Source organism: Pleuronectes platessa, chromosome 1, assembly GCF_947347685.1.
Source record: "Pleuronectes platessa chromosome 1, fPlePla1.1, whole genome shotgun sequence".
NCBI lineage: Eukaryota > Metazoa > Chordata > Actinopteri > Pleuronectiformes > Pleuronectidae > Pleuronectes > Pleuronectes platessa.
The window spans coordinates 27,446,981-27,473,328 of NC_070626.1; the positions used below are offsets into that span (position 1 = coordinate 27,446,981).

Consider the following 26,348-nt stretch of genomic DNA (forward strand, 5'->3'; position numbering starts at 1 on the left):
CGCTCATCACTGTGAGGTTGGAGGCATCTTGGCACTGAGCTGTGTGAGTAGTTACAGTCATTACTGCTCATCTCCGCTCAGCTATGAAAGACGAGATGAGTCCTTTTGGCATTCGCAGCCTCTCGTACTCTGGGTGTGTGTCTGTGTGTGTGTTCGGATGATTCCTGTTAACCCTTCCTCTGTGTTTATGTATGAAATGTGCGTTTTAAGTCTTTACGTTTTAAACGCAGCCCGTCTGGAAAGTTGTCTTTCACTTGCTGAACATTTCTGGAGGAAACATGTCGGTGTCCTGGCTGCTCCTCAGTGCCGGCTCCCCCCCCCCCCCCCCGGGCCAGGGGCGGGTGAACGGGTCCGTTTGGCCCAGCAGACCCTCTCTCTGAGGGGGAAATGGAGTGTGCATAATCCAGGTCACTGATACCTCCTAGTCCCTCACCGTCTTCTTCCTCTTCTCCTCCCTCCTCTTCTTTCGTCTCCTCAACCTCCGCTGCTTTGGTTAGTTTGATAACGTACAGTACATTTTGACCCCACCCCTGAATGCTCCGGACATTTTCCGGTTTTTGTAAACGCTTCTGACCCGAACAATCTCCTGCTGCGTTCTTCATATGTGAAAATAAAACTCTGGAAAATGTCCAGACCCAATTTTTTTCCATGATATTTTTGAGATGTCATGTCTAACAGTGGCAACAGATACAGGATGTTTGACACTGATACTGATATTGAGAATTAACTGATCCTTTTATTTTTTATTATTTTTATCTTTTCAACTGGTCCTTAGAAATGCACTGGGCAGGACAGTCAACAAAATCTATCGCTTCGACTCTGTAGTGGACGAACTAGACTTCTTGGCTTTTCTCTTCACTAATATATCTTCAACTATTTAAAACATGTTAATATATCAGTTAAATATCTATTTTACAAAGGCAGCAGGTCTTTTTTTTATCTATCATGTCATATTTTCAGTTCTGTTCCGAGCTGCACTTGTGGTTATTGAAGTTGGAAAATATCTCCCACAGTTAAAAAAAGGTTGAAAGACCTCTCTACTGTTTTAATGTCTCTGAATACATGCTCTAAACACCCCCCCCCCCCCATATGGATTCAATTAACCTTTTTTCTCATATTGCGGAAGGAAGGAATTGAACATATGGATTTTCTACATCTGACAACTTTATGTCTTTTTTTTAAAGCAGTAGCTGTTGATGTTCCTTCCATGCGCTCGCCTCTTTTACTGCGGGGCGGTGCACTTTCCTACTCTGTCGGCCAAATGCAGCCCGTGAAGCGTCATATTGATATTTCCAGAGCGAGAATGGAGTCTGAAAGGGGGGGGGAAGCATTTTTTCCACTCTCTAAAACAATAAAATGTAAATGTGAGGTCAGCCCAAGAGCAAGGGCCTTGTTTTAGACTCAGTCGTCATACAGGACAAACTATTTTCTCCTCTTACAGTAGCTTAATGAGACTATAATTCAGATGATTACAATGTATGGAGTTAAGGGGAACGCGGCGGGGCCTGAAGAGAGAACTGCTCTCTCAATGCCCCATGAAGTGCACTGGGGTTTGCGGAGGATGAAGGAAAAGGCTTAGATCACTGTTATTATCACATGTAATCAAGTCGTATCCTTGAAGCCACGCTGGCTTCTGATAACAGCGGGTCAATAAAGCATTAGCTCACACTTCTCTGGTTTTATGTCTTTTACTGAACTGTACTTGGGCTCAATACATATCGTCATGCAGATGCTTTTACTTTGTAGAAACAAGAAAAGAAACAAGAGGACTCATGTGGATGGATAATTAAAGAGCTGCTTTTCAGACCTGCACTGAAGTCCCAACATTTCCCTAAAACAAATGTCTGAGTCAGCTGCTCTGTCCATTTTTGGGAACTTTTTGGGAACTTTTTCCAGAAAATTCCCAGCGATCCGACTTTTCTAACATGTGACAAGAACACAAATATATCAGGATGATAAAGAGGAGTCACACAAGTAGAAGACAGAGATGAAATTGTCAAGGACAATGAGCATCAAGAGGTTTAAACGATTGATTGATTGCTGCTCTAACCAGACACCACCTCCTGCCTGAATGTCCCGTTTCCCTATTGTTGTAAACGAGTCTGACCCGGAAAATCTCCTGCTGTGTGCTTCATACATGAACGGCAAACTCGAGACATTTTCCAGAGTTCCTGGCTGAAACCAGCTCATGTACCAAGCATAGGAGGCAAAGAGAAGTTTGTGTATTTGTGCATAAAAGCAGTTTTAGTGGAGATATCAAAAACCGAAAGCAACAGGCAGCGGGTTTGTGGATTTCTTTGGGGGGGGGGGGGGGGGGGGCAGCTCTGGAACTAGACATGCAGGTTCTAACAAAAAGCATCAGTGGAACGTGTTCTTAGTGCTGTGGAGTCGGCACCATATGTCACTGGAGTTCCCACTGTGTGACCGTCTGTGACTGTCTAAAATGCCACATGACTGGTTGTGTTGCATTGCGCAGAGCCTGTACTGGAGAGTGTGAGGGACCTGGTCTCTGTCTCTCTGTCACCACAGCCTCATGTGGTTTTTTGGGGGTTTGGGATATTTTTTTATGTTCACAAATCATGCTACTGATATTATTTTGATAAAGAACTTAAAAATTGTAAAAGTAATGGGAGCAGCTCTTGCAGAAGGTGGAATAGATGACGGTGTATTTAGGGTGTTGTTGTGTCAAAGCACTTCCCGTCTCACCCAGAGCTGCTGTCGTTGTCCTGGGAGTGGACACAGGAAGTGGAATTCTGCGCGGCGACAACAGAGGAGTGGTGCCGTTCACTCCCACTGCTTCATTCAAGGCTGCATTTTTTAAATATCAGCTCCAGTCAGCAGCTCGTGTGGCAGAGTGTGAAGGCTGGGAGTCAGCTTGATGACGGCCACCATTAACTTAAATGGATTAACCACCAAGGAACCGTGAGAGAGTCGTCCTGCAGGACAAACGTGACACAGGAATCGCTCGGCACCACTCACATGAAAGGTGTGTGTGCGTGCTTTTGTGGGTCAGTGTGTGTGTGTGTGTGTGCATGTTCCCATTCCTTCTGGCCTCTCTCTCTTTTTATGAGGGTCTATTAACACAAATCCAACCGTCATTTACAAGCCTCAGACTCAACCTCGTACTTTGGATTTGTTAATTTTTTTTCTGTTCAAACATGAAGTTAATTAACAACGTTTGATGCCGAGTTGAACTCAGGGACCCAATAAGTGAGAGGAGCAGAAACTACACACTGTAGATATCACTGCTCTCTCTTTACAATGTCCTCTGTATTAATTTCCTTCCTCTGCCGGCTCCCTCCTCTCTCTCTCTCTCTCTCTCTCTCTCTCTCTCTCTCCCTCGTCCACTTCTGGCAACAACAATAATAGTTCCTTACACAGCGAAGTTGCGGCTCTTAATTTAGCGTACACACATGGCAGCTCCTCAAGTGTCATGTTGCCTGTGTCACCTGTTGGTGCTCGGCCGGTGGAATGTGGAGGGAGCTGGGTGAAGGCGCAGCGCTTCATTCAGAGAGGAGCAGCCGTGGTTATCCTCCGCTGTGTGCACAGACCGGCCTAAGGGGCCTTCAGTCATTTGTAATTACCGTGTGGACAGTGATTACAGTGTGGACGCGTTCCAACCCGGCTCTGGCCTCACGGACTCAGATGTCTTGATAACACGCCCGTGCTGAGAAGTTGTAGTTTGTTAATGGATTGATCCCTCTGCTCTTTCTTCTCTCCGGTTTTCATCCAAGGAGATTTCTCAGTTTATTGTGGTTAAGGGGTTTTTCATCGCAATTCCCTGAATTTACTGAAGGTTTCCACTGACTTCTAGGTCTAGAATGCCACGTGGACCTACAATGAAGCAAGGAAATAAGAATTCAAAGGATAAGACAAGTTTTTTTGTGTGAAAGTTTTAGTTCCTAAGCTTCAAATCCTGCATTCTTTATGTTCTTTAGCCCATTTTCAAATGTTTATAATGTGAGATAGGAATAACAGGCACCCTGATGTTCACTTGGATGAACCCAGAGTCAGCAGATTGTCCTTTTGTACATAAATGGGTTGAAAAGGTAGAAAAACAGCTTCCAATGGATCTCAATCTTGGTGCAGCTCCAGATTTGGGGAACAGATTCTGCAGAAGTGTTGATACTGAAATCGTGGACTAAACCATCTGTTTAAACTGTATCAACAACAATTCCAAGGCGTGATGTCGGCTCTGTCGTTATTTCTTTAATTTCTCGCCCCTTCCTTTCTTCCGCTCTCACTCTCCATTTTCCCACAGCTCAGATTTCAGGAAACCAACATCCTCTTCGCTCTCTCTCGGTCCGTTTCCGTTTCTGAATCTCTTTCATTTTCCTCCATCTCGGCGTCTGCTCTGTATTTCCTCCCTCTTTCCCTAACTCTGAGTATTTCGGTCACAGCTCACGTTCCACACCCCGGTCACCACTTCCTAGTCATTAGCAGCTCCAGAGACTTGAGAGCACAACATGCAAAAAAGAAAAGAAGAACTTATGCTTTGCTGTGTTTTACTGCCGGGCTCTGAAAACATGATTCTGTCAGTGCACGAGAAAAAAAGGAGCTTTCCTCCTCGGCCTTAATTGACAAGTTAATTCAGGACGGAAACTATTTATCTCCACTCCCTGAAGTTCTGCGGGACTCTGATGACATAAGAGTGGTAAATCTGGCTGAACTAGATATTTAGGACATACTGGTATATTTATTGGAGATGATACTGCTCTGATTGGGTTGCCAGGAACTGATTTAGGTTGACTCAGGATAACTCCTTGTATTTATCCTTAGGACCCTTGGGGGGGTGGGGGGGGGGGGGTCTCTATATGTCCTGGCTGGTGACCACTGGACTAAGGTGCAGCTCAGGTCAGATGTTTTTGTCTGAACCCGTCTGAGCAAGAGGGAAACTAACACAAACACAACCTTAACCCGAAAGACATTCTGCACTGAGTTTGTGTTACTGTAACTGTACTGAGATCTTCACTGTTGGATATCTGATAATAGACCTTTCTATCAAACACAATATATTATTACTCTGTTTGATGAGAGTACCGATATGTAACCATCCTGTTATGTCATCAATAGTTCATGACATGGCTCCCACAGGCTAAACTGCTGTGATTTTCTATATTTCTGCGTCACCAAGTCAAGTGTCCTCAGCAGACGCGTCCAGCCTCATGTCTACAGCTCTGTTCTGCACCGAGGAGCAGAGTTTACCAAACTAGGGGAAAATACCACTTCCTTTGTGTCCATGTGACAGCATCAGCTACGGCAGATCAGTTTACAGCACCAACTAACATTGCAACATCTGTAAGTAGGTGAATTTGTGTTGGTAATGGGCTGAAAAAGTCGTAAAGTCCAGTAGCTGAGGATACAAGTTAACTATTGTAAGGTAAGAATCAGATTTAAAGCCAATCTCAAGATATACCCTGATGTGAATCCTTGTCAAGGGCAATCCAAGCTTGATGGTTAAACATCAGGAAATATTTAAAAGACAAAACTGGTTCTTCTGCGACTCTACTTCAGTCGTTGAGCTTCTTCCAGACACTGCAATCACAAAGACGCTGCTCAGAGAAAATATTTCCTGTGTTGGCAGATCTACACTTTCTGTCATTCCCCCCAAAGAAAAGAGTCCAGGTCCCGCTGCAGAGAGCACAGCCCACACATCAGAGCTCTGAGGGAGAATTAGCACGTATTAACTGCAATTCAAACTCAACCCCAAAACCAAACTGTTCAAGACGCTGACTCAAATGTTGGCATCCCGCGCTCCTTGTTTTCCATTTACCCAAAATTAGCGTCAAACACGGTCATTCAGCAGCGAGTTAAACACAGGGAGAGGAAGCAACAGGCGGCTGAGCTGTATCCTCATGTTACAGTCAATTTACCACACGGTCGAGGGAGGAAAGGTAACCTCCGTCAACCATTCACTTTAACAAGACCTCGCTGGCCGGGCTCGGTAATGGGTTTTCACAACAGTAGCCAGGCTTAGTCAACTGTACCAGCTTTTATCTTTTTCTGGGTTGTGTGTCGACTCTGGGGGCTGCAACCGAGAATTGATTGTATTGGTGTATCATATTAACGTCCTAATTGTTATTTTTTTAAATGGCATATAATCGTGAAAGATCGCCCGTCACACTTTCCAGAGTCTAAAGTGACATGAAACGGCACAAATGTAAAGATCCCGAACAATTCAATGATGTGAATCGGAGACAGATGAGGACGCAACACAGTGGAAAATGGCACAGCGACAGTAATGTGCTTGGTTTGGTGACGTAGACACTTATCGAAGGAGCTGCTCGGTTAAACCACGGCTGCCAACACGCTGTCCAGCTGGATCGTGCTCCCACAGCCTGTTTCCGTTTTTCCTCGTAATGCGATTTTAAATCCGACCGGGCTGGCTTTCAGAACTGTACATCATTTCCTTTATTAACAATTTACAAAGTTGCCGTTACACGCTGGTCTGACCAGATCTAGAAACTCTTAGCTGCAGATGTTTGGCCCCTCTCCCTTGATTTATTACTTAAAGGAGTATTGGTTTTCTATCATCCAGTGAAATATTTATTAAAAAATTTGTTTTTCCCGTTTCCACTTTTATGCTACTTCAGTCAATTCTAGAAATTAAGTTTTTATACAACTTGTTTGCTGGACTACGTTCAACCGGTGAATAAACCAGATCACAATCTTTAACAGTTAAGTTCTTTGAGTACCTTATCTTTACAATATAAATCTTCAACCAGGGCAGATTGCTGCATAATCTACGGTGGCCCTGAGAGCTCAGTGCACTGCAACTTTAAGAAAACACATGCAAACAGTCAAATCATGAGCTGATTAAGAAAACATCTAGAAAAATCTCATTATTCAATGTGTGACTTTATTAAAGTTGCAGAAGAAAAAGAGCTCAAATGTAAGAAACCCGCTCAGTTCATCATTCGTGGTGAAACACTTTCATCAGCTGTGCTACTTGCAGCGTGTCTGTCTCTTTAGTTGAGTTGTGAGTACTTGCAGCACATCTGTTGTCAATTTGATGCTGTTTTCTGAATTTGCGTGTGTGTTTTACTTGTGTTTGCTTAAGTTGCTGTGTGTTGCTCTCTCATGGCCTCTGTACTAATGTGATTGTGGCAGAAAACAAACATTTTGTCTGCGAACATTTAACTGTATGAACTGTTGCGGCTTAGTTGTGTGTGTGTGTGCTGTCGTTTTGTAGACGCAGCGTTAGTTTGTTCGTTTTTGCTCGAGCAAGAGAAGTTGTAGCTCTTTGCTTGACAAGGTCAAGGCCTCTCTCTCTCTCTCTCTCTCTCTCTCTCTCTCTCGCCCTGAGCTGCAGAGTTGTCTGCAGGCCGACGGTGAACCAGTTGTGTGGGAAGCTGCAGAGGCAGAGTTGTGTTACACATTGATACGTTTGGCGCAGAGTGACGATGACCTGTAATTATGTGTATGTGTGAGTTTGTTGAACATGCCGGTGCTCGTATGGCACGTCCACGTCCACATCAATCAGGTGACCCGTCCACTCCTCTCATGCTGCCGCTGGAGATAGAGAATCTACTTCTGATGTGTGAGGTATCGTCCAGTCCATGGTGGATGAGTCTCAAATGAAGATGCCTTGAACTTGTAAAAACAACCTGTATGTACACAATATTTTCAGGCTTCCTCTGTTGATCATGTATACAGACTGAAATGTTCAGTTAAGTTTTTATTCCTCAAAATGCTGCAGTTATTGTTTTGTTACCTTCACTTTCATTATTTCTATTGTGCGTCTCGTAATCAGACATTCCTCTCGAAGGTCAGGGTTTGATTCCAGTGGCTCGTGCCCATCCCCTTTTTCTTCCGTTGGTTTTTATGACTGCTTCTACTGTAGGTGTTTTATGTCTGAAGTGTAATTTCCTCTGGGGGGGCTGGGCCGGTTTCTGAAGGCAGAGGCCCTATTAACAGTGGGGAAATGGGTTTCTGTGCGGTGGTATGCACTCTCTCTCTCTCTCTCTCTCTCTCTCTCTCTCTCTCTCTCTCTCTCTCTCTCTCTCTCTCTCTCTCTCTCTCTCTCTCTGGGTCTTATCTGTTTCTTATCTGTGCTGTAACACGCTGCCATCATTAGCTTCTTCTCTCAAACACGTGGCGACAACGAACTGAGCTCATTCTATTGTACACACACCCTATTGTAATAGTGCATTGCAGTTGATTTCTTAACGAGCAATTGACTCACAGATGATTAACAGACGCAGTCATCAACAGAAACCACTAAAGGTTTCAAACCTTACACCCAGAAACATTCATGACATCATGTGAGATATACAGGATTTGATTTTTTAGAATTCTAACTGTAGGATTTTTATAAATGTGTCTTCAAATCGAATCAATTCAAGTGTATTATCTCATCAAAGGGCAATAGAGCTGCAGCCTGGCATTAAAAACAAACATAAAACCCTCATGAATGCAAAGCTAAAAAAAGAAATACTTGACAGATGACTGGGACAAAAACAAAGCACAGTATCATGTAAAATGAAAAAGAGCCAAGTCCAGAGCACAATAAAGTGTGCTGGTGGTGTCTTTTTGTGCAAACTCAGCATATTAGTCATTGTCACAGGAGAATTTGGGATTTGTCATTCAGGAACATCTTGTTCTTGAAAGCAGAAGCTCATTGGGTCGGTCAGTAAAGTCGAATATGACAAACCGTAAATACAAGATGACACGCCCGTCTTTTTGTAACTCTGCTATGATCCGAACATGAAGGACAGACTGTGTCACTCCTTGCTAATTATAAACACACCCAACATCACAAGTCTGATGACCAGCACATAGAGCAGCCATTGTTTTTTTAACAGAAGGTTTGATAGATTTAATAGATTGACCTCGGACGGGACAAAATCTGGTTCGACCAAAAGAGATCTGAGCCCAGATGGGACCCAACCAGGGTTTGGTGTGTTTGCAGTGTGAAGACATGAGTTTCTGAGCACTTGCAGGAATCTGAGACAGCAATATAAATAGAAGAAGAAAAGGAGGTGGAAGAGAAGTAAAAATTGAGCCTTGGTGCAGGAGGGAGGAGGAAACGCCTCAGACGATGATGATGTTTGAACCGTGAGGACGTTCATTTGCTGAATTCAAACCAGCGTAGATCACTGGGCCTGGAGCTGGTAATGCTGGTAGTATAACCATAATGATGCTCATGTCTGTCCAGAATGAATACAACCTGCCGAAGTGACACGCCCGTCTGTAAACCAATCAAAGTCAAGTGTTAGGTAGACACAGCTCATGTAGGGGTTGACTTCAGGCTGTAAGAACATCACTTTAGTCTGCTTCCTAAATTTAAATGTGAAAACAAAACTAACCCAATCAAATGTAAACAATGTAAAAAAAAAAACGTATTCACAGACGTAGCCAAAATACAAATTGCTTTAGCATCGTTTATAGCTAACAAGATGTGAACAGTAGCTTTTATCAACACCTGATTGCAAACTCACTTCTATAATTGATAGAAAGCAAACGCTCGGCAGTGGGAAAGTAGCAGTGTGGTCCCAGGACATGTAGCTAATAAACACAGTGGCTAAACTTGGCACCACAGGCTCCTGCCGGGGAACAAATGAACCCACAAAAATGTGCAGACTACATGTGAGAGTTCACAGACCAGTGCCAACGCACACGCCTTAGTACAACGCATACACATTCCCAGCGGCTAAAGGTACAATAAAGAGCCACCAACACATTATGAGGCCGGAACACATGAGCTAAGCCCTGATGACAGTGACTCACACACACACACACACTCACTCACACCCACACACACACACACACACGCACACACATACAAACACACACACACACACACACACACACACACACACACACACACATACACACACACAGAAAGATGACTTCACATCGTAGAAAGCTTACCAAACTTGATCCTTCACTTCTCTGCAACAATGGCAGCCATTGACGAGTGTGACTCACATGGTTGGACCTCGGCTTGGTTTCCTGTCGGAGGGAACCTGGACACAAGCGTCTCCCTGACAATGTTCACATTACACAAAGAATGCAAATAGTTTGGACATAGTTTCTTCTGAATCTTTGGTTTTCAGATCAGTTTCGACATTACTCTGAAACTTTAGACAGTTCCTGCCCCAAGTTTAAAAAGTACCCAGAACTTATGTGAATTTGAGTTTGACTATTTGTTGATGTTTTGTCACTGACTGATCGACTACGTCTTGGGAACAGTCCGATTCCAGGTCACATTACCCGACTGTTATTCTCCCTCGCTGCCCATTCAGGTGACGCAACCAGATCTGTTCCTGGTTCAGTCGTTTCAGGAGAACAGAGAAACGAGGCCGCCACAGGTTTTCTCCAGCCGCTCTGTCGCTTGTTTTCTTAAAGTTACAATGCAGACATGCAGGCAGAGCGCTCAGGTGAACCTTAACTATGGTGAGGGTTAGAATTAAGTCCCCAGGAAATCAATGCAATTGAATGTAAAGTCTGAAATCACTGGGACAATACTTTTTTTCACAGTATCACACATGAGATAACTGCACCACGTGTAGCACCTTGATCCCGAGCCCTGATATGGGCTCACATGTGGTTATAAATAGAAACACTGACATCACTGCAAAGTTTACTGAAGACGTTAACAACAATAAACTTTTAGTGCAGATTCTAAAAGGAAGACACTCTGTTCTCTTGCTTCCTTGTCGATCAATCATTATCCTAACCCAGGTACATAATACAACCAGGAAGAGGGATCATTAAAAAGTGTTACCTGCCCTTTTCTACCATACGGATGTGACGTAAATAAAAAAAGATGAATTATTATCTCTGCTTGTAAGATTCAGGTCTATAAAGATAGTCTATTTCTTTCTGATATCGTTTATGAAGATATAAGAGTAATAAAAAGCTCCAGGATCTAAAGGAGTCGGCTTCCTGTCTCTTGAAACGTTTGAATTGCTGACTAATAACTGGATGAATGAGCTGGAGCAGCCATTTAATTTAATTTAAAATATATAATAGTATTCATATAATTTGTTGTTGTGAACTCATCCTTGATTTTGAAGTCAGCTATCAGTTGTTAAAAGCTCTCACTGTAATATTTTCTGCATTTAATTTATTATAGATCACTAATGCATCTGTCCCAGTTCATCTACCTTTACCTCCATCATCCCCTCCCCCAGTCTGAGCAGGATTTCCCTCACGTCACCTTGCACCACTCTTGGCTGTGGTTAAAGCACTTCTGTAAATCTGACTGAAGTAAGATGGTAGCAGAGATAGTTTCTACTGGGAGACGTGTTGGGATTGCTGAGCATTGTCATGGTTTTCCTGGAGTAGATGAGCGTGGGTCGATAGTCCTCGATGTGATTGTAAACAAAGATGCATGTTCCTGCACTGTCCAGCACTGCCTCGACCATAAACACATCCCCCCCCCCCTTCCTATCCTTTAAGCAGCGAGCTGACCATCTGTTCCAGGCGTCAGGCCCTAACCCAGTGCTCAACACATACAGACACACACAGACAAACACGGTATAATCACAGCGGCCTGGAATATATTCACGACCGTCAGTTTATTTAGTAATTTATGCTGTTTCACACGTAAACATATCCGAAGTTATTAAGATGATATATTGATTTGAGCTGCAACATATAGTCAATATCATTAACCAGTTGATTCATGGAAAATTAATTATTGTAAATGTTTTGGGTAAAAATGTCAAACATCTCGCAGTTCCAGCTTCTAAAACATAAACATTTAATTATTTTCCTTGTCATAAGTGATAGTAAATGCAATGATTTGGGGATTTTGGGTTATCGGACAAAACTATAAATATGAAGACAAGACACTACTTTATAAAACAGGTATTTTTCATATTGATAAACTAGAATGGCACTCAGCAAATTGCATTCCTCCACCAAGGCCCAACATTCTCTCACAATTTGATTAGAATTTTTATTTGGATCTGCACTGAATTTCCCACATTCATAAATATCAGTCCCATAACATATTGACATTTTTCCCATCAAGATCCATGAAATATTCTCTGAGCAATATTGATGAAAGTTGGAAAAAAACTTCTTCCTTGGGTCATGTTCCAACCCTCCACAAAAGTTCATGTCAATATTTGATAGGGTGTCTAACCAACGCCGATGGAAACATTACCTCCTTGGTGGAGATAATGATACATTTTAGGAAATAATAGTCAATATTTAGAATTAGAATGTGACTAATAACGACATTTGGTCGTAGTAGCAGTTGCAATTGTATAACTACTAACGATATTAGTATCTAGCTTCCTATAGAGCAGCCACAATAGCCATAGCACCTTGATGAATTATTGCTACGTCAGTCCCACGGTGCTGCAGTCCTTTCTGTACCTGTGTGAGAAACTCACATCTGATGGCAACAAGTTGAAGCCCATTCCCGTGCACTTTGAAAATCTGTATCTGAAGTCGATGAAACGCGCTGAAGCAAAGTGGGAACAACATGAAGACAAAGTGCAGCACGTCGCATAATGATTCCTGGAATGCACCGAACATTGCAGACTAATGATACACAAGGCTGCAATGCTTTCTGGGTTATGCAGAAGGACAAATGCATCAGCTATTTCAATGTGCGCTTTATCTATGCTGTGACTCCTCTGGTGTTAGAAACCAAAAGAAGTTTCCTATTCCTGCCTCATTAGCAGTGAAATCGTTAAATCTCCCCTGTTAATACGTTTCCTTATTCTTGTTAAGTCTTACAAGAAAAATTGAGACTTAAATAAATATGGGCAATACAAATACAATTTGATTGATTCTACCACTGACACTTCATTTTGTTGTACATTGTGTAATGTCTGTAAAGGCATTTAAGCGACTTAAAGGCTTTAGAACAACAAGGAAAGAACAACTTTTGTCCTGTTGCCTAACCTTGTGTTATGCTTGTAAGTTATGCACAGGGGTGGATCTAGGTTTTTTCTAAATCACGGGCCATAAAGGGATCCCAGTTAACACAAAGGGGTCAAATAAACACCCAAGATCCATGCACTTTTCCATGCATTGCCCATTTGTTCCTTGTTGAAGCACATTGAGAACTTCAAAACGCTTATAAATAGTAAAAATCTTAACAAATTGTCATATTTACTGTTGGTGTTGTTAGTGACTGACTAGTTTGGACACTTCAGGGGCCAATATCGTTTCACTTAAGGCCCAAAAAAGGCAGATTTTTGTTGCAGCATTGAGATGAACTGTGATGTGTCGGGTCTAAATGTGAGAGAAGAGTCCAGATGCTGTCGACAGTGAAGGAATCAGAGATCAGCAGCAGCAGAAGAGAGTTCTCATCAGTAGCTCAGTCAATAAAGTGTCTCTCAGTTTCCGTGGCCTCCACTCACCCCATGATGTCACAACGCTGTGTATTAAAGTGAGTGAAAGGCTTGATTGTGTGTTCACTGAAGAGGGTGGCAGCTGCGGGTCAGGGCATTGTGAGAGAGTGTGTGTTTGTGTGTGTGCTTAGGAGTTGTGTATGTGTGTTAATGGTAATCCTGTAGATCCTCATGACTTATCCTTCATCCTCTGAGTATGCATGTCGGGTTCAAGCCCAAAAATATTTGGGCCCTTCACTCGATTACATAATAGCATATGAGCCCCTTTTGACGTAATCTGCCAGATTGCAACTGTGTTGTAATCTAATGCTCGACCTCAGATCAGTTGAGTAGATGGTGGAAGATTCTTTAATTCATTGCAGTTTAAGATCAGAGTTGTTCGAACTGAAAAGATCAGTCGACTCATTGTCAGTCGGTCCCGTTCTAAATTCTGAAACATTGCAACCTGCAGATTATAGATCCTAACTTTTGTCGTCTTTCTCTTTTTGCAGTGCTGATGTCTTGATCGTGTGGCCCCTTCCAGCCCAGTGAAGGACGTGCCAGTGCAGGGCTGCTGCTCATGGGAACTCCTGCTCCGCCATGAGTGCTCGTGATGGCGTTGGTGGCATGGGCACCCTGGGCACCCTGGGCCGGAGGCAGCGCTTCGAGAACTCGGATTTCACTCTGCGCATCTACCCGGGCGCCCTGGCCGAGGGCACCATCTACTGCCCCATCAGTGCCCGCAAGACCACCACAGCAGCCGATGCCATCGAACATGTCATCGGACGCCTCCAGCTCGACCGTACCAAGTGTTATGTTCTAGCCGAGGTGAAGGAGTTTGGTGGGGAGGAATGGATTCTGAACCCCAGCGACTGTCCTGTGCAGCGGATGCTGCTCTGGCCCCGTGTGGCACTAGAGCACCGCTCACTCTCCGGCGGCGATGATTACCGCTTCCTGCTCAGACAGAAAAACCTGGATGGTTCAATCCACTATGGCGGCAGCCTTCAGATGTGGCTGCAGGTCACAGAGGAGCGCAGGCGCATGGTGGAGCGTGGACTGCTGCCACAGCCTGAGTCCCAAGGTAACCACGCAGATCTGTGCCGCCTGCCGGAGCTCAACGAGCGCTCGCTGCTGGACAACCTGCGCTCGCGTTATCGCCAGGAGAGAATCTACACCTACGTTGGAAGCATCCTCATCGTCATTAACCCCTTCAAATTCCTGCCCATCTACAACCCCAAGTACGTGAAGATGTACGATAACCACAGTCTGGGACATTTGGAGCCACATATTTATGCCGTGGCGGACGTTGCGTACCACACCATGCTGCAGAGGCAGAGGAATCAGTGCATTGTTATATCTGGGGAGAGCGGCTCTGGAAAGACTCAGAGCACAAACTTCCTTATTCATCACCTGACTGCGCTCAGCCAGAAGGGTTTTGCCAGTGGAGTGGAGCAGATAATCTTAGGGGCAGGACCAGTGCTCGAGGTAAGGAAACAAATCTGGATTTCAATAAAATGTTATTGTTTGTGTATGTGTTCTGCTGATAATGGAACTTTGCAGGAGAGTTTGGTGGACTTGGCCTCAAGTCACACATACGTTCAAAAAAGAGACTTGACTTCCAGGAGACTTGATTGACTTGAGACTTGAAAACAAAAACAAAAAAGACAGATTATTGCACAATATTACACTTTGCATATTAGTTGATCTCGACCTGATCTGGAGAATGTGGTTGTAACTGATTTCCACGGAACACTGGTTTGGCACAGTTTTAAGTTTGGAGTTGGCTTATGTGTGTGTTGATGATCTCATGCTTGAATCGAGTGTTGTTCGGCCTGGCCTTTGAAAAATAACATCAATAGACGTTCCAGTTTCACCAATATGTGTTGGCTGGTTTGTTCATTTCATTTTTTTTTGTCTTAGCATTCATAGTTTCTACAGTTTGCGTGTATATTTGTGTTTATCCCTGCTTTTGTGTGGCTTCTACAATTAGTTACACAACTCTGCTGAGCCTAGACTGTCTCTATGCTCGGCCCTGAGTTGTGTCTGCCCCCATTCAGGGGTTTACTGCACCCTCAGTCCAGCTGTGTGGGGATTACGCAGCACACAGAGGAGCTCTCTATTTGCGATTATCAGTGGCTGCAGTTGCAGATTCTTGTTTTTTTTGTGATCGCGACCATTTTTCCTTCCAGCACAGTGGAAAGATTGTCTGAAGGCAGACATTGTGGAGGCCCAGCTGAAGGTTGTGACGGAAACTGCTTGTTTTCATATCACTCAAGACATTCCACTCATATTCTTTTCTTCTTCAGGGACCTGTCACGTGAACCCAGGGCCAGTCGAGAGTCTCTGACAAGTTTACAACCGCACATTGTTTTTTAAAACTGAATTCTGACATAACACCGTTCAACTGTGTGGATAATGCTGCAGGTCAGGAAGGCAAATACAGGTTGTATATTGTTGAGAGTGTTGTAGAAGGGAGTGTATCGCTCACTGTCACGTCACCTGACAGATGTTTACATGTGAGTCACTTGCTAAGAATTGGGCAGTGCTCGCTACAATGCATACATGCCTCCTTGACATTTCTTCATCTACGTAGGTCCTCGTCACACCTGGTGTTAAGTGTGTTTGTTAAAATGCTTCCTGAATTATTCAAGAAGACCAAATGATATTGTCTGAGGATACAGATGAGTCGGTTGTCAATGTGTTTGAGTGTGTGTCAGCTTGTGTGTGTGTTTGTGTAAGAGAGAGCCGAGTCAAGAGGGGCCGAATTAATCAATGAGATGCACACAGATCTAACATGGATTCAGATTTGACCCAAATCATTATTTGGGAGTCAGGGTTGATACTGTGGAGTGGCTGGAAACAAATTAATGAAACGACCAGTGGCGGATCTAGAATATCTATAAATCAGGGGCCATACCAGAGCCGCAGTTAACAAAGGCGGGCCACTTATATGTCCAAGATCCAAGAAAGCTTACTGACAGGACAGGGGGATTTCAGGGGCCAATCAGATATCAGTTGGGGTCATTGCCCCCTGGATCCACCCCTTGTAGAGATGCTGAGAAAAGCTAAAATTGCAGGTCACTGTCGTGGATCAGAAGACGTCCGCTGAGTCGCCGGTCTGTCATGTGGCCCAGGACACATTTTTGTTCATATAGCAAAAACAATGTGGCCACATGCATCATAGACCGACTGTGGTCTGAGGGATCGGATCTAAGGACGGCTGTGTTCAGACCTTTCAGTTAGAGCTGTTTTCTGCCATGACTGAATAAATATGTTATAACTGAAGGCATTTACAGCCCAACATGTAAATCTTTCTGGGTTCCTGGAATCAATGTCAAGTTGAAAACCTTTGCCGAGAAGCAAAGTTCAAAGGTAACCAGCACGACAACAATCTGCTCAACAAGTAGCTTTACACTGCGTTTTATTGCCCTCGGTTCAGCAAACACAGAACTCAGGAATGCCATTCAGCGATGTGTCTCCAGGGTTAATGTGTAAGCATATCGGGTTAATCCCAAACACACCAACACGAGTGAGTAGTTCTGAGTGCAGAGGAGCAGCCTTTAATTGTTTGCACAGTGAGATTGCGTATCTGCCCGCCGGTGATTGATGCCAAGACTAAAGCTGCGGTGCTACTGCAGAGCGAGATAGAGAGGAGGGGACGGCCGGCAGCCAACATTACCTCATGCAACACTTCATATCTTTAAAGCTCTTTATTCAGGAGAGTAGACGAACAGGAAAAGGGAGAATGATGTTTGTCATCACTCATATTCTCTTAGGATGTTTTTTTTTATCATGTGTAGCTGATTTTTAGCATAGACAAGAAGTTCAAGTGTTGACCTCTACTGGAATCAATGTTCCTCCAACTTGATGTTAGAGGTTTGAGCTTGAACTTGACCTCTGACACAAGCCATTGATTTTAGGAGCTGTGCCTCAGTAGGCTGAAACGGATGCTTCAGCGATTTCACACACTGGTCTTCTTTCCTTAGGGAATCCGGCTACAAATGTTTAAACCCTTTAGAGGCTGAAAGCTGAACAAAGTTAATTGTCCTCAAGTTATGTCATTTGAGTCATTGTTGAATGTGTCTGAATAGTACAAGTTAACGATCTAAGACCTCTGAAGCCTTCTCCTCATCTCTGCTTGAAGCTAATACCTCAAGGACGCATTACAGGCTTGATGCACCCAAATCTGATGAATTAAGATGCATTATGGGTAACGATGCAACACGATTTTGACATGAAAATAGAATTAACAAGTCCTCCAACGTGAATAGTTATATAGTTTGCATGTTCCATCTCTGATACAACCCATGGGAGCTTCTCCTAATATTCTCCCAATGGTGGTAAGCATACCGACTTTGGTAGACGTGGTTGCAAGAATACTGCCTTGCTTAATGGAAGTAACTTGCATTAGCATAGCATATTCTTTGTTCTGCCACACTTATTGTTTTAAGCGTCTAGGCCTGGATGCGATTGAACCATCATGCTCAAGTTACCAGCTCTTTGGAAAGCAGACAGACAGGTTTTTTCGTCTCCTGACTGTCAGTCGAGACTCGAGAGGGGAACTCAGCCCGGAGGCCTCAAGCGTATAGAAACAGTTTTCTTTTTTTCAACTCTTGATATAGGATATCACTTACAGGAGGTCTTGGTTTTTGGAACCCAGCCATCAGCTGCAGTGAGGTGTTAAGATCCTGACAAGCCCCGTCGCTAAAGTTCTTTAATTAATAGAACTGCGCTTGAATGAGATGGAAACATAAAACCATGAAGACATGTCACAGTGCTGTTAATACACAGCGCTTTATAAATGCTGTTCATTTATCGTTTTTAAGAGTTTGAAGCGGAATGGAAGGATTGTGTTTGCTAAACCTTCAACACCTCTGGAGTGGAACTGAACCCTGCAGAGGGAAGAAGGACACAAGCATACGTGAAATACTACAAATGCTTCTATTGTTGGAACCTTCTACTCAAAGCAGCCTCCAGCATAAACCTGCAAACAGAGGAGGAAGACCGACACTGGCTGCAAATCAATGAGCGACAGGCAGCTATGCCTGAAAGCAGCATTACAGTTAAAGCCCATTTGCTGCGTGTTTGTCCCACAGAGTTCATCAGTAATGATAGGTTATTGCAAGAATCAACGTAACAAATTTCCTGTTGTTTTTAGCTTCTTATGACATATTAAAAAAAAAAAGACATTCTTTACAGTTATAGATCAGAGCCCAACCGATAAGGATTTTTGGCGGCCGATACTGATATTAAGGCTTTAGTTATCGAACCCTTATGACAAAGAAATGTAACTGAGGCTTGATATTTTAACGCTTTAACTAAACACTAATATTGATAACTTTTATTAGATACTGCTGTTTTAGAAAGGAACCAGTATTGTTCTCCCTGCTGGTAGGAGGCCCGGAGGTGGACCCAGAACACACTGAAGAGATTATGTCTCATCTGACCTGGGAACGCCTCGCGATCCCCCACGAGGAGCTGGAAAATGTTGCTGGTTTGAGGAACGTCTGGGCTACTTTGCTCGACCCGCTGCCTACGCAACCCGACCCGGATCAGCGTCAGAAAACGAATGTGTAGGTAAACCAGTCTTGGTTCAGCATCACTGTTGACTCTGATGAAAACAAAGACTTCTCACAGGAAGCACGGCCATTAGTTTTTACATGTGAGCGAAGTGACGGCTTAATATGAGCTCAGCTGTCTTCTGCTCTCCCCTGGGCCGAGAGTGTGAGGTTTCCCCACACTGCTCACTGACAGCGCATTATCAGGATCTGCTTTCCGGGACCAGGGAGGTGTCACAGGGCATTAGTGCAGGAGCAGAGCTAATGGTGTGTGTGTGCGAGTGTTTCACGAGCATTTCAAGGCCCCTGGGCTAAAGGTGCTGCTGCAACCACTTTAATGTGAACACGCACACGCACACGCACACACGCACATTAATATACTTTTTATTGACAGAAGCGTGTAAGGACAAAGACTTTAATGCTCGCGATCATTGCACTTTACCAGTGATTTATGATAAACATCTGCTTTTAGAAAGGTTAATAACATCCATTATCATTGTGACACTGAAAACTGCATTAATCAGCATTTGTGATATGACAGTTGAAAATAATCATTTCATAAAGCACTTGAACGGGGCCCGGAGAGCTCACACCTCTGCCACGGGGCTGATGACGGCCACTTTATATACTATCTATATTCTTATGCTGGTTTTAGGGAAATTCATTCAAAATGTCTGCTACTTTAAAGGGGAATTAGTGAGTCAAAGTAAACATGTCTTGTGGTATACACCAAGGACATGTCTCCAATGGACCAACATATAGAGACACACTCACACTTTAGAATGTTTCGTCTCTAATAACCTAAGCTACATGTCTTCAGTTGAGGAGGAAGTCGGAATATGCGTTAAAACTCACAGAAAAGCCCTCGACAGTCGTCAGGTTCAAATCCAAAGACCTCTTGCAGCCTTCTTGCGACAGCTAACCACAGCTAACCACTTTTAACCACTGCTAACCACACCACCCATCAAAATAAACAATAATTTCAACAAACCTTTTCACACGTGTTCCCTAAAACAGTTGCGGTTCTGTCCTTTAGGGACGTTTTTAACTTGTTGTGTATCTGTCTCGCCCACTAGTTTGGTGACTTCCCTACACATATCCTTCATTTGTGCATGTCAGTGACCTGCAGGCCCATTCGGCCCGGCAAGCTCCAGAGCTCCTGTTGTGCTCCTTCGTGCTCCCGGCCAACAGAAACAGACCCAGCATGAGTCAGCCCAGGTCAGCAGTTTCACCTCTCGGCTGCTCCTTCCCGTCTTCCTCGATACACTCGCCCACTCGCACACAGAAATGCGTACACACACTCGCACATTTAATACCATCTCTCTTGAGCCCCCACTAATTCTGAGTAGGATTAGTGTGTATTACGTGATCTCCCCCGACTGGGCGGGGTCAAGCGAGATTTACTGTGCCCGGAAAGTGTTGTTTTCCTCAGGCTGGGGCAGCGGAGAAAAAAAGGACTGGATGAGAGAGAGCGAAGGGGGGGGAAATGATTGAGCGCCATTCATGAGCAGCGGCCCCCTTGGTTGAGGATATAGTTACAGGGCTGTTTGCTTTATTGAGGTGAAACCCGGGTAAAGAGAGTGATGTGGACCATGCTCGGCCTACAGGCTGCATTCCCTGGTTGAGTAACATGCAAGGTGCCAGGTTCTCTGTACTGTGCTGGATTGTAGTTGAAGTGAAGATGTAAAACATGTAGAGTAACTTCCACAAGCCATTTACTACAGAATTGTTTGTGCAGAGTAGCGGAAGAGTAGTTACGCTGGCGTTCGAGCATCTCTGGTTTGAGGATTATGTAATGTTGAGCCATATGTTTAGAGTTGTTTGCCTAAGCCGGGCATACACTGCGATTATAGAAGTGTTGTTAAATTCCGACTCCCACTGTGCGAGTTAATCATCTGCTCTGGAAAGGTCACGATTAAGTGCCCACACCGTACGACCCAAACACGCTCTCGCCCCCGTACGTACCCGTCGGACCGGTCTGGCTGTTTTTCAAAGAATTGGAACAAGTCTGTTTGTTTGCTTATGCAGTTCGAACAAGGGAGAAATATGTCGTCTTGATGATGCGTGTTAGCCTGAGTGTTGAAACGTGGAGAGGAAGAAGAACAAGAACAAGAAGAGGTATTTCTCTTTGGTATGTCGGCCCGGATGAGAGGAGGAGGAGGAGGAAACGTCAAACATCTCAACCTGCCTGGCATCCGTTCTTTCTGTTCATATGACGGGTTGTGTTCGCTAGGCCCTGGTTTCACACCCAGAGGCACAATTGGAGAAATAGTTCCTGAATTTGGAGTCTGATAATGTCGGAGATTCGTATGACTGTACGAAACTGAAATTCTGATTGAAATCGGCCTCAAAATCGGGCCGTGTATGCCCAGTTTTAGGATTGTTTCAGAAGATCGAGCAAAGCCTAGTTTGTTATGAACACGAGAAGCCGTTATTTGTTTTATTGATTGTATGCCACTAACATCCAGTTCCTCTCAGTCTCTGTCCTGCTGTTGTCCCAGCAGAACATGTCGAAACCTCTTTTTAAAAAGACAACATTTAATCAAGGCCAGAGGGGAACATAACTTTAGTGAGTTTTTTTGCCAAAGTAAAATAGCAGCATTTATACTCTTTAAAGCAGGTGGTACTCTGGAAAAAGCCTCTGTTGAGTTAGTTTAATTTCGACTGATATTAAATATCGGTGTTACAACTAATGGAATTTGGCCGCAGCTGAAGGATGAAGAATCTCCACGGCTCCAGCTGCTGCTCTTCACTGCTTGTTTATCTGGCCACCCTGGTGCCGAGCTCCTATTTTCCTCTGAAACTGTATACATGAGGCCTGGTACCACTGGCTGGGAAACAGGAGTACATTCTGTTCCTGCTTTGTCCACCCAGCTGTGCAAAATAAAAAAAAAACTATCAAGCAAGAGGATGCTGCTGATAAAGTGTCACTTGTTACTCCGGCTGCTGAGGTCAGAGGTCATTGACAGATTTGGTGGAGTCTCATCATTTGCAACAGGGACAGAGGTTTTTGATATTCACAATTTACAATTATGTTGTGAATTAGGTCAAAACTATCAAATCTATAGATATTTGTCATTATTTAAGATTGGTCTCATTCAATATAGCTCAAACAGATAGCTCTGCCTCATTTACAGTATTGTATCTACTGGTTTGATTCATATTTAATGTCCATATCAAATAAATGAACAAATACAGAAATGATAAAACTGAGATAATTTCAAAACAAATGTCACTGTGTCAGATTGTGTTGAGGTCAAGTAAAGGTAAACTAAATCGGTCACTGTCAGTTTGTCCAAATACCCCAAAAATCAATCGGCAAATATTTAGATTATCAGTTAATCTGATTCAACAGATCTCCCATCACAGACAGTTTATTAAAGCTTTATTTATTTTCAGTCACATATTTGTAAAAACTGTAAACAGCCTCTCACATGAGATGTCCTCGTGCCCCGAATATATTTTTATTTCACAAAACAAGAAGGTTTTTTCTTGTTTAATGTTCTATTTGCAAAACGAATAAAAAATCTGCAGTTGAATCAGTATAGAAAATAATTGGTAGTTGCAGCCATACACGTGTGCAGATCTATTCTATCAATAGATAGTTTTTTATGGCTCATCCTTTCTGACCGGATCTGTAGCTTCGGCGGCTCCGTCTCATCTCGATTCACTTTCACCTCCTCAGTCATCAGCAGCAGATGTCTCCTCACAGGCTCTTTACTTGTGCCGGGATCTGCTGAAGTCTGCAGGTGCCTCGTCGGCATCACACGCACGCACTCATGCACGCTCACACAGACACACACACAGACACACACACTTTGTCCGACTTGCGCAGCTGCCCTACTGCCCAGCTAACACCTGCACCAGAAACTCTTTCAGACGTGAGATGGACAGAAGAGGCTTTATTCCGTCTCACGTGCGCTGAAGCCAACACACACATCTGTGTTATAAATACCTTCTTTTGAAAAGTCTTTTAAGAGCATGTAGCTCTCATGCAGAGCTGAGAGAACTAGATCCTTCTGGATTCTTAAATTAGGAAATGTATGCTGGTGTTTTGTCTCCTGAGATCGTGAACTGAATCCTTTTGAGTGTTGGCTGAAAGAGGACATTAAAATAGGCTACGTCCATTGTGGCTTTGGGAAAGTGTATTTAATCTAATGATATGAATAGCATTAGCTGGTTTAATGATAACTTGTCAAATCCATTTGTGCACATTGCTTGTGTTGACACGTTGTCATTACAGGAGCTGTCAGGAAACACAAAAGTTAAAGATGAGACGTCATTCTGCTGTTGTCAAATGACAACCTGCACCTCTGGCTGTTTGTCTGCTGGAGGACATTTAAATACCTTTTAGTGCTACTCAACGTATTTGAGTAGCACTAAATACGTTGAGTTGCTAACATAGTTCTTGGGAGGTCTTGTTCTTGAGAACAAATTGTCGTTGGAAAATTGATTATGAATAAAACAGGTGTCGGTTCGGCACAGAGATACAAGAACAACTTCGCCAACAAAGTATTCAGAGCAGGTTTTATATCAAAGGGATTCATTTTACATATGTTTTCCTTATCATATGAAACTTGTTTAATATGGTAACATTATATATATAACAGAAAATGAGGAAAAACATATTAGTCCCCCTTCAAGAAATTCCTGGAAGTGGTAAAATCATTAGAATTCTGTTTAGTGTCCTCTGCTCAGCTCCGTCTGCAGCTGTCTCGTCCCTCGTTAGAAAACCGCGTCCGATTGTGCGGAGGAGCGGATGTTCCTGGACTTGTTTTAAAATCGCTTGGTGGAAGCTCAGTCATGTTCACCTCCCTCCCCTCCGCTCTCCTGCTGCAGGAATGGAAAACACTGAAAAAGAGAGGATTGAAAACAGCCCTGAAAGTCACTTTGAAAATATGTTTCCCTTTGCAGCCTCAATTTTTAGGAATAATCTGAAGAATAAGTTACGTTTGTGACATTTCCCCTAAAACCTGAAGGTGATAACAGAGACACCAGTTAAAATGCGAACCCCCCCCCCCCCCCCCCCCAAGCAGAACGTACAGTTAATTCCTAGTGCAGATTTTCCAGCCTCATGATTTTGAGTATCAATAAGTCTGTTACATAAATGCTGAGAACTCCCCCCTCCCCCCTCCCCCCCTGCTCCTTACTTGACTTAAATCCTTGCAGGTGACCTCTCTGCTGAAAGGCTCTCATGTGGCGTGTGTGTGGGGGTTTGTGGTCAACTTGTGAGTTCCCTGTTCGTCCAGATGTGGTGTAATAAAACCGAGTGTGAGAAGTGCACACATCTGGAAGGGAGCATGAAAAACACGAGGGATGTCGCTCACGGAGAAAAGATTGTCCCGGGGCCGGACACAAGCGGCCTACTTTACATTTTTTTTCCGGTGGTTTGTCTTTGGATCGGTTTGGTGCCAAAGTTGAGGAAAGTTGGGTTTTAATGTCGGTCGCCTCTTTTGGCACGCGACCGCTTTACCAAAGATAAGACTGGACTGTTGCTCATCTGATATGTTATCACTCCAGGAAATGTAAAGCGCTATCTGGTGTCATTATCATCTCTCTCTTCCTCTGTGGGCCCATAGCTGCAGTCACAGTGCGTCTATCAGCTCCGGCCTCTTTCTGAGTAAGAAGAGAAGTGCCGCGCTAAGAATAAATGTCTGTGCTCGGGGAGAGAGAGTGCCTGTGGTAACATGAATGAGCCATTAACTGTCCAGAACAATGGCTCTGAGGAGGAGCTGCGGTTGGTTTAGTGAGTGTTCACATATATTTCCCTTCTGTCATAAAGCTTTGAACAGCCACCGTCTCACAGACATCGCCTGTTCTGCTCGGTAAACGCTGACCTCAGCCTTAAATCAGTGGAGGAGCATAACCGACAGAAGGTTATGAAGGATCATGGTTCGGAGGAATCTTTCTTAATGTTGTACACTCGGTTCATTTCCCCTTTGTTTCCACAATAAAGAAAATGTTTCCCAGTCTCTTTGGGGACATTGTCTCTGCTTGATAACTCATTACAAGCTGCTGGAGGACACCAGATTGAGGCTACCTCACCTGAGACCAAACCAACGAGCTGGGCTGGGATTGGACCACGATTTTGAAGTATATTTGGCTTCAGGTCTTGGCTGATGTAAACGTAGCCTGTGACTAAAGATGGACGACATGACAGCTCCATAAAAGTGAAGCCAAATAATGTTGATGGTCACCTGGTGGCTGGTAGTACAGGTCATAAACCCTGCATCCTCCCTCACACTAGAAATCTAAATACAAATACAAAGCCTGAGACTGACTTGTGATTGGTCAGTGCTTGTATATCTGTTAGACCTTGTTAGCGGCTCCATCCCCTGGTCCTTAAGGTGCAGACTCTGGCTCCGTATGGCGGTAAAAGCACAGAATGGCGGCACCCATACACATGATATCATGGCCTCTTCGGGAAGAAGTCCTCCATCTTTATTTACAGTCTCTTGTGAGGTCAAACAACCTAGCAGCTGAGCTTTCTGGATTAAATAATTAACCACTTAATTCCACCCACTGTAAACCATAATATTTGAATCTTAAGAGACACAAATCGATGTGTTTGTGTTTCACTTTAATGCAGCACAACAAATCTGTGTGTGTATCATCAGAAGGGGGACCTGCAGGGTTGGAATATTATAGGATTGGCACGGGATTGGACCGAGTCCTGATGTTTATGTCTCTCAGATCTAACTAATTGGATTGACCTCCTTTCTGGCCGGACCACATGGCCTGGCGTCAGTGTGGTGACGGTGCTAAGTCACTCCCCTCGACTCGGCGCGTTGTCTCGCCTCTGCTCTGCATACAGCTCGGCGTTAGCCTAGCGCCGGCCTGCTAATGCCTGACATGTGGCCTACATATGGGCGTGTTGCTGATAAGACCACCTGTTCCGACTTTGCTCCAACACGGCTGGACGAGGCTTTACTAACATGACCTGGGTGGTGGCTAATGACATGAGAGGTCACAATACACATGCTGTGGTGTACAACACACACACACACAGACACACACACAGAGATTGATCTGTCAGCTGACGTTAGAGGTCAACAGGAGTTTATATTTGGCACTGTGTCCATGTGCAGTATTTGCCATAACAAGAGAGAGCTTTGTACATTGTTTCCTACACTGTGACTGTCAGAGCTAACAGCTATTCCACTGTTAGGTCAATTTGATAAGTCCCAAGGGTCAGTACTTGTGTGTTGCAAGAGGAAAAGTGTGTGTCTCTAAATATGTGTGTTAAGTACAGAAGGATGAAATAATTCAAAATGTAAGAAAAAAAAGTAGATTGCAAAGAACAACCTTTGTGGTTTTATGAAAGCATTAATTGAAGCTCTCTTATTAGTATTTTGAAATATTAAACGTAAGACAAATGTGACTCGTAAACCTGTATTTATGAAACCACTGAGATGTAAGAGCTATTTTGGCAGCTCCACTTGGCTTCACAGAGCTTAATGATGAGCGTCACCTCCAACATCAACTCAACTCT

The 26,348-nt window shown here is 43.8% G+C and overlaps 1 protein-coding gene across 2 annotated transcripts in view; it reads left to right on the plus strand.

The window, feature by feature from the left end:
- The window catches only part of myo9aa (myosin IXAa), a 97,494-nt gene that overhangs the window by 8,262 nt on the left and 62,884 nt on the right, over positions 1-26,348 (plus strand). For both annotated transcript variants that reach the window (XM_053424845.1, XM_053424854.1), the window contains exon 2: positions 13,811-14,783. In XM_053424845.1, coding sequence (XP_053280820.1) covers positions 13,899-14,783 — 885 coding nt within the window. In that variant the 5' untranslated portion in view covers positions 13,811-13,898. The remainder of the gene's footprint in view (positions 1-13,810; positions 14,784-26,348) is intronic.